This window comes from Anopheles ziemanni, chromosome 3, assembly GCF_943734765.1.
Source record: "Anopheles ziemanni chromosome 3, idAnoZiCoDA_A2_x.2, whole genome shotgun sequence".
Taxonomy (NCBI): domain Eukaryota; kingdom Metazoa; phylum Arthropoda; class Insecta; order Diptera; family Culicidae; genus Anopheles; species Anopheles ziemanni.
Genome location: NC_080706.1, coordinates 65,593,082 through 65,605,823, shown reverse-complemented (window position 1 = coordinate 65,605,823; position 12,742 = coordinate 65,593,082). Strand labels below are relative to the sequence as shown.

The 12,742-nt window shown below is 41.9% G+C and overlaps 2 protein-coding genes across 3 annotated transcripts; one reads left to right on the top strand and one right to left on the bottom strand.

The window, feature by feature from the left end:
- The first annotated feature begins 5,007 nt into the window (after nucleotides 1-5,007).
- LOC131286468 (vanin-like protein 1) lies at nucleotides 5,008-7,186 on the top strand. 2 transcript variants are annotated; one of them, XM_058315427.1, is made up of 6 exons: nucleotides 5,008-5,108; nucleotides 5,230-6,020; nucleotides 6,119-6,365; nucleotides 6,428-6,729; nucleotides 6,807-6,935; nucleotides 7,011-7,186. In XM_058315427.1, exons 1-6 carry the CDS (start codon nucleotides 5,040-5,042, stop codon nucleotides 7,036-7,038), a joined length of 1,566 nt encoding a protein of 521 aa, XP_058171410.1. In that variant the 5' UTR covers nucleotides 5,008-5,039; the 3' UTR covers nucleotides 7,039-7,186. The 2 variants fall into 2 exon arrangements, with proteins under 2 accessions (XP_058171410.1, XP_058171409.1); XM_058315426.1 differs by having other exon boundaries at nucleotides 6,807-7,186.
- A 3,109-nt stretch (nucleotides 7,187-10,295) lies between these two features.
- On the bottom strand, nucleotides 10,296-12,325 carry LOC131286347 (double-strand break repair protein MRE11). The gene is made up of 2 exons (XM_058315288.1): nucleotides 12,164-12,325; nucleotides 10,296-12,096 (listed from the first exon to the last, which is right to left on the bottom strand). The coding sequence occupies exons 1-2, from the start codon at nucleotides 12,270-12,272 to the stop codon at nucleotides 10,313-10,315; spliced, it is 1,893 nt and encodes a 630-aa protein (XP_058171271.1). The 5' UTR covers nucleotides 12,273-12,325; the 3' UTR covers nucleotides 10,296-10,312.
- Between the last annotated feature and the right edge of the window lie 417 nt (nucleotides 12,326-12,742).

The window sequence follows — 12,742 nt, the reverse complement described above, 5'->3', positions numbered from 1 at the left end:
AAGCGAAAAATGATTAATTTATCATCATCATCATCAACCCGACTAAGTTGTGCGGAATTAATGATCGCTTCCGATGCCCGCAACAAACTACTGGCGTCCACCTGGGGCAGTACTACTAGGTCTCGTTTAACGGATAACATGATTGGATTCCACTCACCAACACCAGGTGGCCGCTCTGTGGATTCGTGGATCAACTTTTGGCAGATCACAGTTCGACGGCGACGCGGGTGGTTGATTTATTTCCTGCTCGTACAAGCAGACAGGGCGGGTGGATCATGCAAACCCCATGACAACACCTTCGGCCCGTGAAGTAGCTCAACCGAAAAGACAAAATGGATGATGGGCCCGCAAAGTCATAACGCAAGAATCGATGGACCCGTGCGATTAATCCAACGAGCCATCGAACTCACCGGGGGTCGGAGGTTACCAGGGAGTTGTTGCATAACGGCTCGCACTCCACTTCGCGGAGCAATTTCGCAGCGACACCTACAAATGTATGCGCGTATGTCTGCCGAGCGGAATGGTGTCACCCCAATTTGCCGCTCTTTGCAACAGTTCTTTTCAGTTCGGACCAGCCTGAACGCATATGCACGCATGCATCGCGGGGAGACGCATCTTTCTCAACCACGGAGCCCTACCATAATTATGCTACCACCCTAATGCTGGCTGTGCCACTGCGCAAACAGAAGCAAGGCGACAATCGTTTTGACCGTACGGCAGCGTGGCGTACATTGTCATTCGCGTGGAAAGGTAAATTGTCTTAGGTAGCTAACAAAACGAGCAACAAAATCACAAAGTGCAAAGATCAGTTTGCGATCGTTTTAAAACTAACGTATAAATATAACTCACGTGTTTTCTAACGTAAAACCATTCTGGAGCGTAAGAAATTGAGAGTGTGAATAAGAACTCGTTAAATAACAGTTAAGTAAATGTAATAGTTAAGTAAATGTAATTAAAACATCAGTAGTTATAATTGGTCCCATTAGTTGTACTATAATATTTTGTAGTCTAACTTTGCTTTGCAAATATTCGATAATTTACGGTTATGTTGTTTAATGTAGTTAGTTTAGATTCACTTTAAAAGCAGAATATATTTGCCAAGAACAGAGTAGTAGTAATAAACATTTCATGCATAGTAAATAAATATTAAAGTGATAACTTTTTTAATATGTATCATACTTTATTATGTCTTGTTAAGTAAAATCATTTACTTAAAAAAACACATTTCACAATGTTTATGAGGCAGCTCGACGTATAGTTTTTACAAAATGTATCCAATTATTACGAAACACAAGAAACCTTTGGTATAAGATGAGCATGAACCTAAACGTTCGCAAAATTTTTGGTATACTGAAGTAGATGCATTCTTTATGTCCAGCAACCATAAAAATCATGAAACATCTACTCAGTTGAGAGAATGGTCCAATCCATCCAAACATTTCACCTTTTAGCCTGCAGCCATTGGCGGAAACGCAATTTTTCCTTCCCCTTCTTTAGACCCATATGTCACTTTTTCTCTTGTCCATCCGTTGGCGGGCTTTCACTCATATTTTAATAAATAATGGATAGATCAGATCGGTCGAAGGAACGGCTCTTAAATCATTTGCTCGCCGCTAACTGATTTAAATTTACCTCTTAATCACCTGAACCCAATCGTTGCGTTTGCGCCCCGCATAAGACGTCCGGCACACAATGGTGCTGGTAGAGGCCGGGGCCCGGCTAGCCAGCTAATGTGGCTTAGCTCATTTTCCCTCGGGCTGTCGGACGATTTCCACACGGAACTAAATCGGAGTGTATTGTTTGAGAGATTTTTTTCCTCCATTTTTTGCTTAAGTCTATGGTTCCAAACGCCCCATTTGCTCCATTTCGTGATCAACGTCAAGAATGCTGTCAAGTTGCGCCAACACCGATTGCTCATGGCTTCACCTATGCTTCGTACCGGAATGGGGTGTGTACTAGATGAGTTTTTTTTTTTTTTTGTAGAATTACCGCCCAAGTGGACGCCACGTGTTTGGATGGTAAAGCTGTCGAATGTTGATCTAGGCGGTGCTGAAATGAAACCGGAAGATCACAAGCCTCAAATCATGGTTGAAATTAAAAGTGTATTTATAGGATTTTTTGAAATTATACCTCATTGACTTCCCAGCACCGAAAAAAGGTGGACAAAAAATGTTAATATCTTATAATGAAAGAACTTTGTCATAGAATGTTTCGCTATAAAAACAGTCTCATTTGATCTATTCTCGGGCAGGCTTCTATGCTTTTTTCTATGGAGGTTTGTAGGCTGAACATGAACTTGAGCAATTTCATTGATGGAAAAGTAAAACGAGCCAAGCAACTGACTGGTATAAAATTCGTGTTTCTGTTGTGTCCTATCATTTTTCATTCATATGTTGACTTGTTAAAATTACTATTTTAAGAACAAAGATAAATTATAATTATAGATGATATTTCGTGGAAGACTTTTTCTTTATTTTTTAAAATATGTAAATATCATGGAAAGCAGTTCAAGTCCCTTGTATCAAAAAATTCTTTTAATATTACTCGTATCATTATGTTTGTATCATTATCACTAAACATCAGTTGAAATGAAGCATAATGTAATGTTGGGACGATAGGTTTTGATTAGTTTCATTTCGAGCTTATTGTTTACTGGCAACACACAATTTTATTCAAACCGCCTTGCTTATTTTATGTTTTAATAATTGACCATAGTTTTATTGTTTAGTTTTGCTTTCATGGCTATTTATTTATTTATTTATTATTATTTATTTTTTATTGAGTCCCACCTCTTACCCCAACACAGGTTTTAATAATTGACCATAGTTTTATTGTTACAAGTGTTTAGTTTTGCTTTCATGGCTATTCGCTCGTCTTACTTCTCAGCTAAGCTCAGCTCTTAAGTTGTTTCACTTTATATTTTCCTGCGCTCTGTTAGTGATGTTTGCTGTTGAGTATGTTTTAATTTTCCAATCGTGTGCCAAGTGTCTACCTTCCTCACCGTTCCATCGTAACGTACATACGAAAGTCAAAACAGGTGAATTGTTTTCGTCTCCGTGTCCAGTAACTTGTTGCTGCGTTTCTTGTCCAAACTTCTGCACCTTAGGCATTCTTTTTCGAATGCCTAAGATAAGTAAAGTGAACGCACAAAACGCGCTGAGCATCGAAACATTAATCGAGTGACAAAAAAAGAGAAACAGTTTCAAAATGAAGGAAGAAACAGCCCAACACTGAAAACGTAACACCAAACTTGGGTAGGGCAATGTCAATGCCAAGAAATAGGCGGTCATAAACGTCCTTGGGCAGCGTTCGATGGGCATGATCGCCGGCGGGCAATGAATGCACGCACGTTGACGCAAAGAGTGATTTAAACTGTGCCCGACAAGAATCCGAGGAGGATATTCGAGACTTACTAAAGACAACGATTTTACGTTACAGTCACGCTTCTGAAAGGAAGCAAAATGTTGAACAAATCTCCAGTTTGGATCGTTATTCGGTACTTATATTATTTCAAAATTATATAAAAATAACACAAAAATATTCATAGAGAATAAGACAAATTTTCCAAACTTCTAATGATTTTCGAACCAAAAACTAGTATTACTACTTGATTTTAATTTCACCGTTGAGCTCTTTTGGACAAGTTCAAGCCATACATTGTTGCACGTGTGGCGTCATGAAGTTTTCTTTTATACAAAACGTGTATGGGGTGCTTCCATCCTATAATTTGCACGATTCCAAAGATCTGCGACATTAAACAGGTGATTCAAAATGCTCCACAGTAAAAAAAAAAATCGAGACGACATGCCGCGATAAATCACAAAACACCTGATAACCGATCAATTCGTCACCAACACATGGTTTTGCAATAGTAAGAAAAAACTTGTTGGGATTTGTGTAGCTCAAATTACAAATTAAGACACCTCATACAGCTCGTCACGCTAGCATTGTTCAAAGCAGCAAATCAATCGATACATTCGCTCCCTTATCATACCCCGGTTTTGGATTCATTCCATTAACCGTGGCTCACGAAGCGATTTGTTGTCCAGCGTGAGATAAGTATTGCAGACAAATATGTATAGGTCAGCAGAGATGTTTGTCGACTCGTTCCATCCATTCTTGGGGAAGATGTATGCAAACCCTTGTCTCATGCTGTTTGTTATTTCCTGAACGTTTTGAACTTTGGATATTGTCCGTTTAAACCACGGACGCACATCATGGCACAGATGAGAAGAAAAATTTATTTCTCATGACAGTGCCTGCTTGGTTCATAACAGAAATGATAATAATTGAAGCGCCAGCCGAACTACATTGTAGTTATTTTACCGTATCACACCACCATAATACGTACAGAAGCGCCATCACAAGTGCTCGTTGTACATGGGCCGACAATCTAACGACCATCTTACTCTTATCAAACTGTACCAATTGACTCTTTGCCCCTATGATGTTTCTGATTTTAAACGCTAATAATAAGATAATTATTTCCTGCCGTTGCTGTTATATTATGTGCATTTTATTTTTATTTTGTAGAAACCCAAATATTTCAAGAATCCAGCATGAAAATTTCGTTTGATCATTAACCCACAAGCTAAGCAGATAAAATAAAGATATTTTTCGGTATGCTAGTATTTGAGGTTGCTCAAATAGCCCACTCCGAAATACTTCGTGGTACTTCGAGTTCACATTATCGAACGGTTTGGACAAAAAATATCTAAATAATGCCAATGACTAAAGGACACAGTAGTAAGTAACAATAATGTTACTAACATTTCGACGCTATCTAACAGAATATTGTGCGGTACCAATTATGTTACATTACTTATTCGAAAACCATTGATTTGTCTATCAAATAACCCATAGTGCGAGTAGCTGGTCATAATAAACGCTAGTCGTAAGCAATGGAGCCCCGTATCCACAGTTATCGCCTTATCGCTCGAGCCGGCGCAGCTCGAGGGCGCTAAGTACTTGCAGTAAACGGCCAGCTGTTGCTAGTGTCCGTTTCGACAGCACCGAGTGAAGGTCAATTTCGTTGCACCATGCGCGGACGAACTGTGAAACCCTTATTTTGCATTTTGCTCGCGCTGTTCGTCGCACCGAGCAAACAAGTACGTTCGTTCGTTTAACGTTTGTCATCAGAGATCGTTCGTTAACTATAAGCTCTTTCGTGTGGTTTTATTAGAGAAAACAAAAATAATTTTTTTGCTGTACACGTCTATTACGCTTCAGATATCGAACCCTGATGATCCTCATTACTGGGCCGGTGTGGTGGAGTTCAGCTCGGACCGCTTGTCCGGGGAGCCGGAGGAACGCAGCTCTGCATTCCGTTTGACAGAATACCTGCGCATCATCAATTCTGCCGAAGCGGATCCTACCGATGTGATTGTGTTTCCCGAAAGCACGCTCAACGATCATGCAACGGCATCGTTTGTGCCGGATCCGAATGATCGGATCGCACCCTGCAACAACCTCCAGTACGAGCCGGTCGTTCGTGACATCTCCTGTGCGGCGCGCAATCGCAAGAAGTACATTCTGATCAACTTGACCGAGAAAGCGCACTGTCCGATGCAGTACGACACCCGTCCGTGCAGTTCGGATGGATTGTACCATTTCAACACGAACGTGGCGTTCGATCGGGAGGGAGTGGTCGTATCGCGCTACCGGAAGTTTAACCTGTTCGGCGAGAAGGGAACGAATACGACCGTATACCCAGAGTCGGTCAGCTTCGAGACGGACTTTGGCGTGCGCTTTGGGCACTTCATTTGCTTCGATATGATGTTCAATGTACCGGCGCTGGATCTGGTTGAACTCGGCATTACGGACTTTATCTTCCCGACGATGTGGTTCTCCGAGTTGCCCTTCTTGACGGCGGTCCAGATACAGCAGGGATGGGCTTACTCGAACAACGTTAACCTGCTTGCCGCGGGAGCCAGCTTCCCAGGGGTGGGAAGCACTGGCACGGGAATCTACGCTGGAAGGCGAGGTGCCATTACGTCCGTGATGACCTACAATCCTGAGACGTACGTTCGTAACAACAAACTCTTTGTGAAAGAGGTCTTTTTATTTCCTTTTTTTAAAACCCCTTTGCTTGCATTCCTTCGGGAAATTCTCATCTCAGGAAACTTTACGTCGCTCAGGTCCCGAAGGTGCAGTTTCCGAATGCGGCAATAACGAAAATTCCTCAAGCGAAGGGCACCCCGTCTCAGATGGCAAAATTGCTACTGAAGCGCGACCAAATCGATCAGTACGCTACAAAAGATCTGCCGATGGTGTCGAATAATCAATTGGAAGAACGTGTTTGCTATGGTAGTCACTGTTGTAATTTTACTCTTAATTACACCGTCAAGACCATCGTTCAGAACACGGTACGAAAACATTCCCATGGAATAGGCACATTTTCTAAATTCTAAATTATTTATCACTGCAGAACTACTACCGCTACAAGCTGGCAGCTTACGATTCGAACCGCACGTTCGATGGGTTTGCGGACGGTCTGATTACGACGTGTGCCATTTTTGCTTGCTCCTCACCGGACTACAGTGACTGCTCCAGGCGGTTCGGTGAAACGGAAACGTACGATGAAGCGGTCACATTTAACTCGATCAAAATTGTGGCTAAATTTGCCGACAACCGGGACACTTTCGTGGTGCCGAACAACGTCGACACCAGTATCATACCGTTCGATGTTACTGAAACCGAGTACAGCGTGGTCCCGAGCGTTGGTGATGCGTAAGTGTGGCCTAGGGATCCATGGTTGTAGTTTTTTTATGCCACATTCTCGTGTTTTTGCTCGCCTCTTTTTACAGAAAACCCCACAACATCATTACCTACCAGCTGACAAATCCTCACTCGGATCTGTTCACGTTTGCAATCTGGGCAAGGAAGTTTGACAGCTATCCCATCTCTGGCGCCAACCGGCTGGGATCGGGTTTCGCGTTAGTACTTGCCATCGTTGCAAGTGGTTTGCTGAAGAGCATGTGGAAGTTTTAACCAGGATTCATTTCTTTCAGCGACAGCGTGCATAAGCTAGAACTTTAAACGTTTTGTGTCGCGATTGTTGCACTTTTCATACCATCATCGTCGTCATCCATCCCGTTGAATGGCAATTTGCGTTTGCTATACCATCGATCATCACATTGTCTGTATGTATATGGTAATAATATTATGCATGGAATATTGTATTGTATGGAAACAAACAGAACATAACACAACGGACATATTATGTTGATGATCTCCGATCTACACGTTTTAATTATTATGTGAGAAATTTATAATGATGACTTACTTCATAAATCCAAATGGAATGTAAAAGAATGGTAATCATGGAGTAAGCTACCACAAATCTCTTAAGCTCTCATGATTCACTTTCGGTTGCATCACATTCAACCAATTTCACTTCTGAGGTATTGTAACGACATAAAAAAGAGTTTACTCAGAAAGTCTTCAATAAAACGAGATGAATTCTCTTCGTTGCACTTAGCTAATACTAGCAGAAAATGTCCTTAACAGAATTGAAATACAGGCTATGAAAGTACACAATGCTGTCGTATCGCAATCAACCTATTGCTGAACTACATAATTTGGAAATGCAGTAATAATACTAATTGCAAGCTAATCTCCATTGGGTTTTGATAATTATCACAATAATTTATAAAAATAATTTTTGCACACTACCGAAACGTTACACCCGTCTGATTCATCCAATCCCCCTCTCGGTGTTTGCTATTTTATCTTTTCTTTTACATTGCACATTTATTGGCATGAAAATTAAATGAACATTGAGTCTGAAATTCGAGCTGACGCTGCCAGACTTCTTCTTCTTCTTCTTCTTCTTGGCGTAACGACCTCTTGGTCATGCCTGCCCGTTAAGGGCTTACGAGACTTTTTACCCTATGTGTACGTGGATAGTCAGTCCTCTCGTACAGGGGAGGGGGTCCGGTCTCGGTTGGGATTCGAGAACCTACGCCGTCGAGGTGGTGAGCCCCGGCGCTCGTGGGCCGATTTTCTAACCGGCGCTACCGCTCGGCTGTCGCGGACCCCAGACGCTGCCAGACATGTAACCCTATTGACTTTTTAGTTATCTTTTTACCAAGAACTAGCTAAAAAGGCCCGGTTACACGGGCCCATGTTGACGATAGAATTTGCATTAGAATCTAGATAAGTTGTGGTAAATTGAGTTTATCAAAGCCTCAGCCCAGTTAGAAGTTTGAACCTGTATCAAACTGTAAAAGGCTAATACAAATCCCGGCTCACTGGCTGCCGGTTGTTTGAAAAAAAAAAATGTAGGTACAGTCATTTTAAGGAAAAATGTGGTCAACTTTAAAATCATGCGAGAAATATGATGTTCTCCTGTGATTTTCTGAATCCAGTTGTAAAATGGACAACCATTCAGTTCCTATGGCTTGATTAGTATCATTTTACAACGTCCCATAACAAACCAACTTAATTTAAAAAAATATATTTGCTTCAAAGTGACTACCAAATACCTTCTTTCTTTTATTCGTTTGTGTGAATTTCCATGCCACTGTGGAACACCAGTTAAATTGAACGCGATTTAAAATTCCCGCGATTGGAGCTTCGCAATTGTGCTCATGCAAAACCCGTTAAATTTTTAAATACAGTTGGTCCCCGCAGTACGCGAATGTTTGGGACCGAACGCAATAGCGTATATCGAATTTTCGCGTATTGCGGATTTCCTCTGCCATATCGTTTATACCCCATATTGAAGAGTTGACACTGAGAGGGAACCGCTTATTTAACATATCTTTTATCCAAATAACTAATAAGTGTTCCATTTCTTATATTGCATAATAATTTCTCTGTTAAAAAGTGCATATTAAAAACTTCATTCTACCAAAACAAAGTAAAATTGACTAATCAAAACTCGAGCAACGCTATGAGCTGTCAGTTTTAAAAAATCGCGTTTTGCGAATTCGCGTATATCGAGTATCGCGTACTGCGGGGACCAACTGTATAGTGAAATAAGATTAGTGTTCGGTGAGTTTCCATACAAAGTTGCGGGTTTGCATCATTTTAAGTGTATCACTTTGTTCAAGTAAGGACATCACCCTGAAAATATCACACTTGTCAATCAATTCAAACACTTGAGTGTTCGTTTTTTAATTTTGCTATCAAAGTATCCTTTCGTTTTACTCAAACGTGCTAATTGCCATGGCGATCAAAGTACAGAGAAACGTAGACGATAGGCTCTGTAGGCAGACAGCCGTAGACTCTGTAGGTGAACGTTTCAGGTTCCGCAAAATTGGCTGTGGATTATTTAGGAAATTTTATAATCGTATTTCTTAGAGGCGCGTGTGTGTGGTTTTTGTGTATGAGCTGGCTTAGTAATTTTTCCATCAGAAACTGACCTGTAGTGCGTTTTTGTAAGAGGTTTTTTGTGATTGTGTTGTGATTGTTTCGGTGATAGCGTTTTGTGTCGAAAACTGTGTCATATATGCTTGTTTTTAAGTTGTTTTAACTTTTTTGTATTGAAACCCTTTTGAAGAATTGTTTGTGCATTTCCGAAAATACAAGGAAAAAGTGATTCGATCGAATTGAGAAGTGAGTCAATGAACGTTTTTTGGAGTCATGTTGAACGATGCATTATCAATCCGGTTTTTGCTTGATATGCCTGCTCAACAGAATACATGTTTTGTTATCCTTTTCATTTCCTAAAATTTTAAATCGTTTCAAAAACCCCCGTTTTCCTTTTCTCTAAACGAGCAGGTTTCCCCAGGTTAATTGTGGTTGCTATAGTGATCCTTCGATTTCCCCTCAAGCGAGCCTGTTTCTAAGGCAATCAGTGCAATGCAATGGGATGAGCGTTTGGTGTGGTCCCATGCAAAAGTAAGGTTTTGCATCACTTTTGGTGCGTCACTTTATCCAAGTAGTGGAGTAATTACGGCGAAAACCTTACACTTACGATACCTTACGGTTTCATGGGGGACCCAACGATACACGATTCTGTGGAAAACTCGTTTTGCTCATACATGACCCCCATTGCTAGGCTTTACTCCCATTCCCAATATGCGGAATTTCGTCCTGTTGGCTGCATGTTCATTTCCGTTAGGTGGAATTCACACATAATCCTTTCGATGGGCTGCTATTTAATTTAACTCCTCGCAAAATGGTGAATCACGTTGACTATGAATCGATTGTTCAATTTAAAGAATCCACTGTTTATTAAGATAGTAAAAGTCCATAACTTACAAGTACAATTACTCTGAAAAGAGTATAACTGATATAACTGGTTTATTTGTACATGACACATAACTTATCATAGTTCATAGTAGTAGCAACGAAGGAAAAAATCTTAATCAGAATCCGAATCGGAATCGTAAACTATATTACGTGATTTGGCTGTTGTGTTTGTTCGAGTCGCGACGCTCCCGATTGAACTCTGTTTCGATTGCTGACTGAACAACGAAGAGGAATTCGCAATCGTTGACGCTGCTGCAGGTCCTTTCCTACCGCCACGAGCTCCACGAGTTGTTCTATTAGCCGCCGTACCACGAGCGCCTCGTGCACCACCACGTGTTCCTCCACGAGCAGGCTTGTCAGTGGCATTTCCCTTTGTTACAATTTGATCCGGATCCGGCCCATGCGTTGTTTTCGATGCACTTAGATCCAACATGGCTAGCATCTGATCATGCAAATTAGTCTCATTGTCGTGAAAACCAGCGAGCACCTCGTCAATGTTGTCCTCAGTGACGACACTGTCCACCTGGGCTTCGAAAAATTTTACCGCTTTGTGCTCATAAAACTTGGCGATCTCTCCCGCATCATAGTCTTTAGCATCCATCAAACGGCGTACGAGTTCGGTCATGCTGCTCGGGCACATTATCTCCATTTTATGCGCCGTTCCCACCTCACGGAAGTACTTTTCGGCGATCTCTTCCGCTCGTAATCCGGCATGGTGGCGTTGCTCCTTCTGAAACTGTTCCTTGAGAGCCGCGTCGTCAAGCATGTTACCCGATTCGTCCTTAGCGCGGGTCGTTTTTCTCTTAAAGATCACCATATCGATAGGGTTTCCTACACGCCCAAAGTAGTGGTGGCCAAAACGGAGCGCATTAAACTGCTGCTTGGTGTCGGTAATTTCCAGTCGGAGTCGTATCAACGGAAGATTAGGTTGACGATCGTCATCGCTTAGTTGTGCCTTGGACCGTTCGATCAGTGATTCAATGCGCTCCGCTGCGAACTCTTGTACCTTCTTCATCACATCGCCCTCGTCCAGACGCAGTTCGTCCTGAAAGGAGGCCAAATTGACCGACTCGAACACGAACGGGCGAACCGTTTTCAGTGGAATTGGATCCATGCGGAAGAGATCCTTGTAAATGCTGAGCAATCCGCAGCACTTCTGTAACGATTCGCCCTCGGAAAGCGAAGTGGCCACAGTCGAACCTGGCTGGATCACAAAGAAATCCTTAACCACGTTCTTCTCCGGCACGATGCGACAATCGTGTTCATGCCCCCAGATAACCAAATCCAAAAACTTGGGCAGTGCATTCTCCGGCAAGTAATTTTTTATTCCCCTATCGGCTCTGTTCTGGTGGAGTACCATCACATTGAACCATCCAGGATCATCCGGTTTCTCTAGGAACACTTTCGCCTCGTCAAACATGCGACAAAGCCGCGCGTCACTGATGTGCCCAAGACCATACAAAGCCAGCTTCGTTTCGCCTTTCTGCAGCAGCAACGGTTTAATGATGATCCTACTTAAATCGACCCACTTGCCGAAGTAATTCACATATCCGTGGCTACTAAGCAAGTCCACCGGGCTGACCCTCCCGAAACCGCTCGGATCGTCGTGGTTTCCGTGGATGGAAAAAACCGGAATGGCAATGTTAACGTTCGGATCCTCATAGTTGAGGGTACGGCTGAACGACTGAAAGCCGTCTTCGTTCTGGTCGTTAAGAAACTGTAAGGCGATGGGCTTATTACCGAACGTATACGTTTTCAGCAGATCAAAGCAACGCTTGAGGGTATTCTTCGATGGATTTGCAATGTGAAACAGATCTCCCCCGAGCAGGATCGCATCCACATCGTTGATGACCGCATGCTGGAGCACCTCTTCGAATGCGATGAAACTGTCCTCGCCTAAAACCAAACGTACAAAAAAGATACAACATTCTGGCATCCAACTATACTTGTTGTTACATGTTACCTCGGATGGGATCTTTCTCTTCGTAACCCAAATGAATATCGCTTGCAACAAGCAACTTGATGGTATCTGCTGGATTAATGTCGCCGTTCTGCGTCAATCCTTCCGTCATGGTTATAGAATTAAATCACCAAACTGTGTGAAACAGATCTGCGTAATGCACAAACTGCTGTACGCAAAATACCGGCTGAGCAGCATTCACAATAGCAGAATGTCAAAATAGTTTCGCGCTAAATCATTCTGACAGTTCATCTTTGATGGGTAGGTGACAGTTTGTTGTTTGATTTTCGATTTGAACAGTACAGAATAGAACTTGTGAAAAGTAAAATTTAAGACAACAATTTCCCTACCTCGGAACAAAAGTGGATAAGTGCTTTATAGATCTCGCTGCTAAGTTCTAGTGTAATTGCTGTTTACGAAGGGCCGGATCATACAAAGTTTCCATAATATTGATGTAAGCATAAAATCGATATAGGAAAGAGGGTTTGCTGTTTGGGCGATTTTCTTTGATGATACGGCTTATCAATAAAAACATATAAATTTACAGCCTCCTTTTAATATTGTTACAGGAAGGGAAGTTTT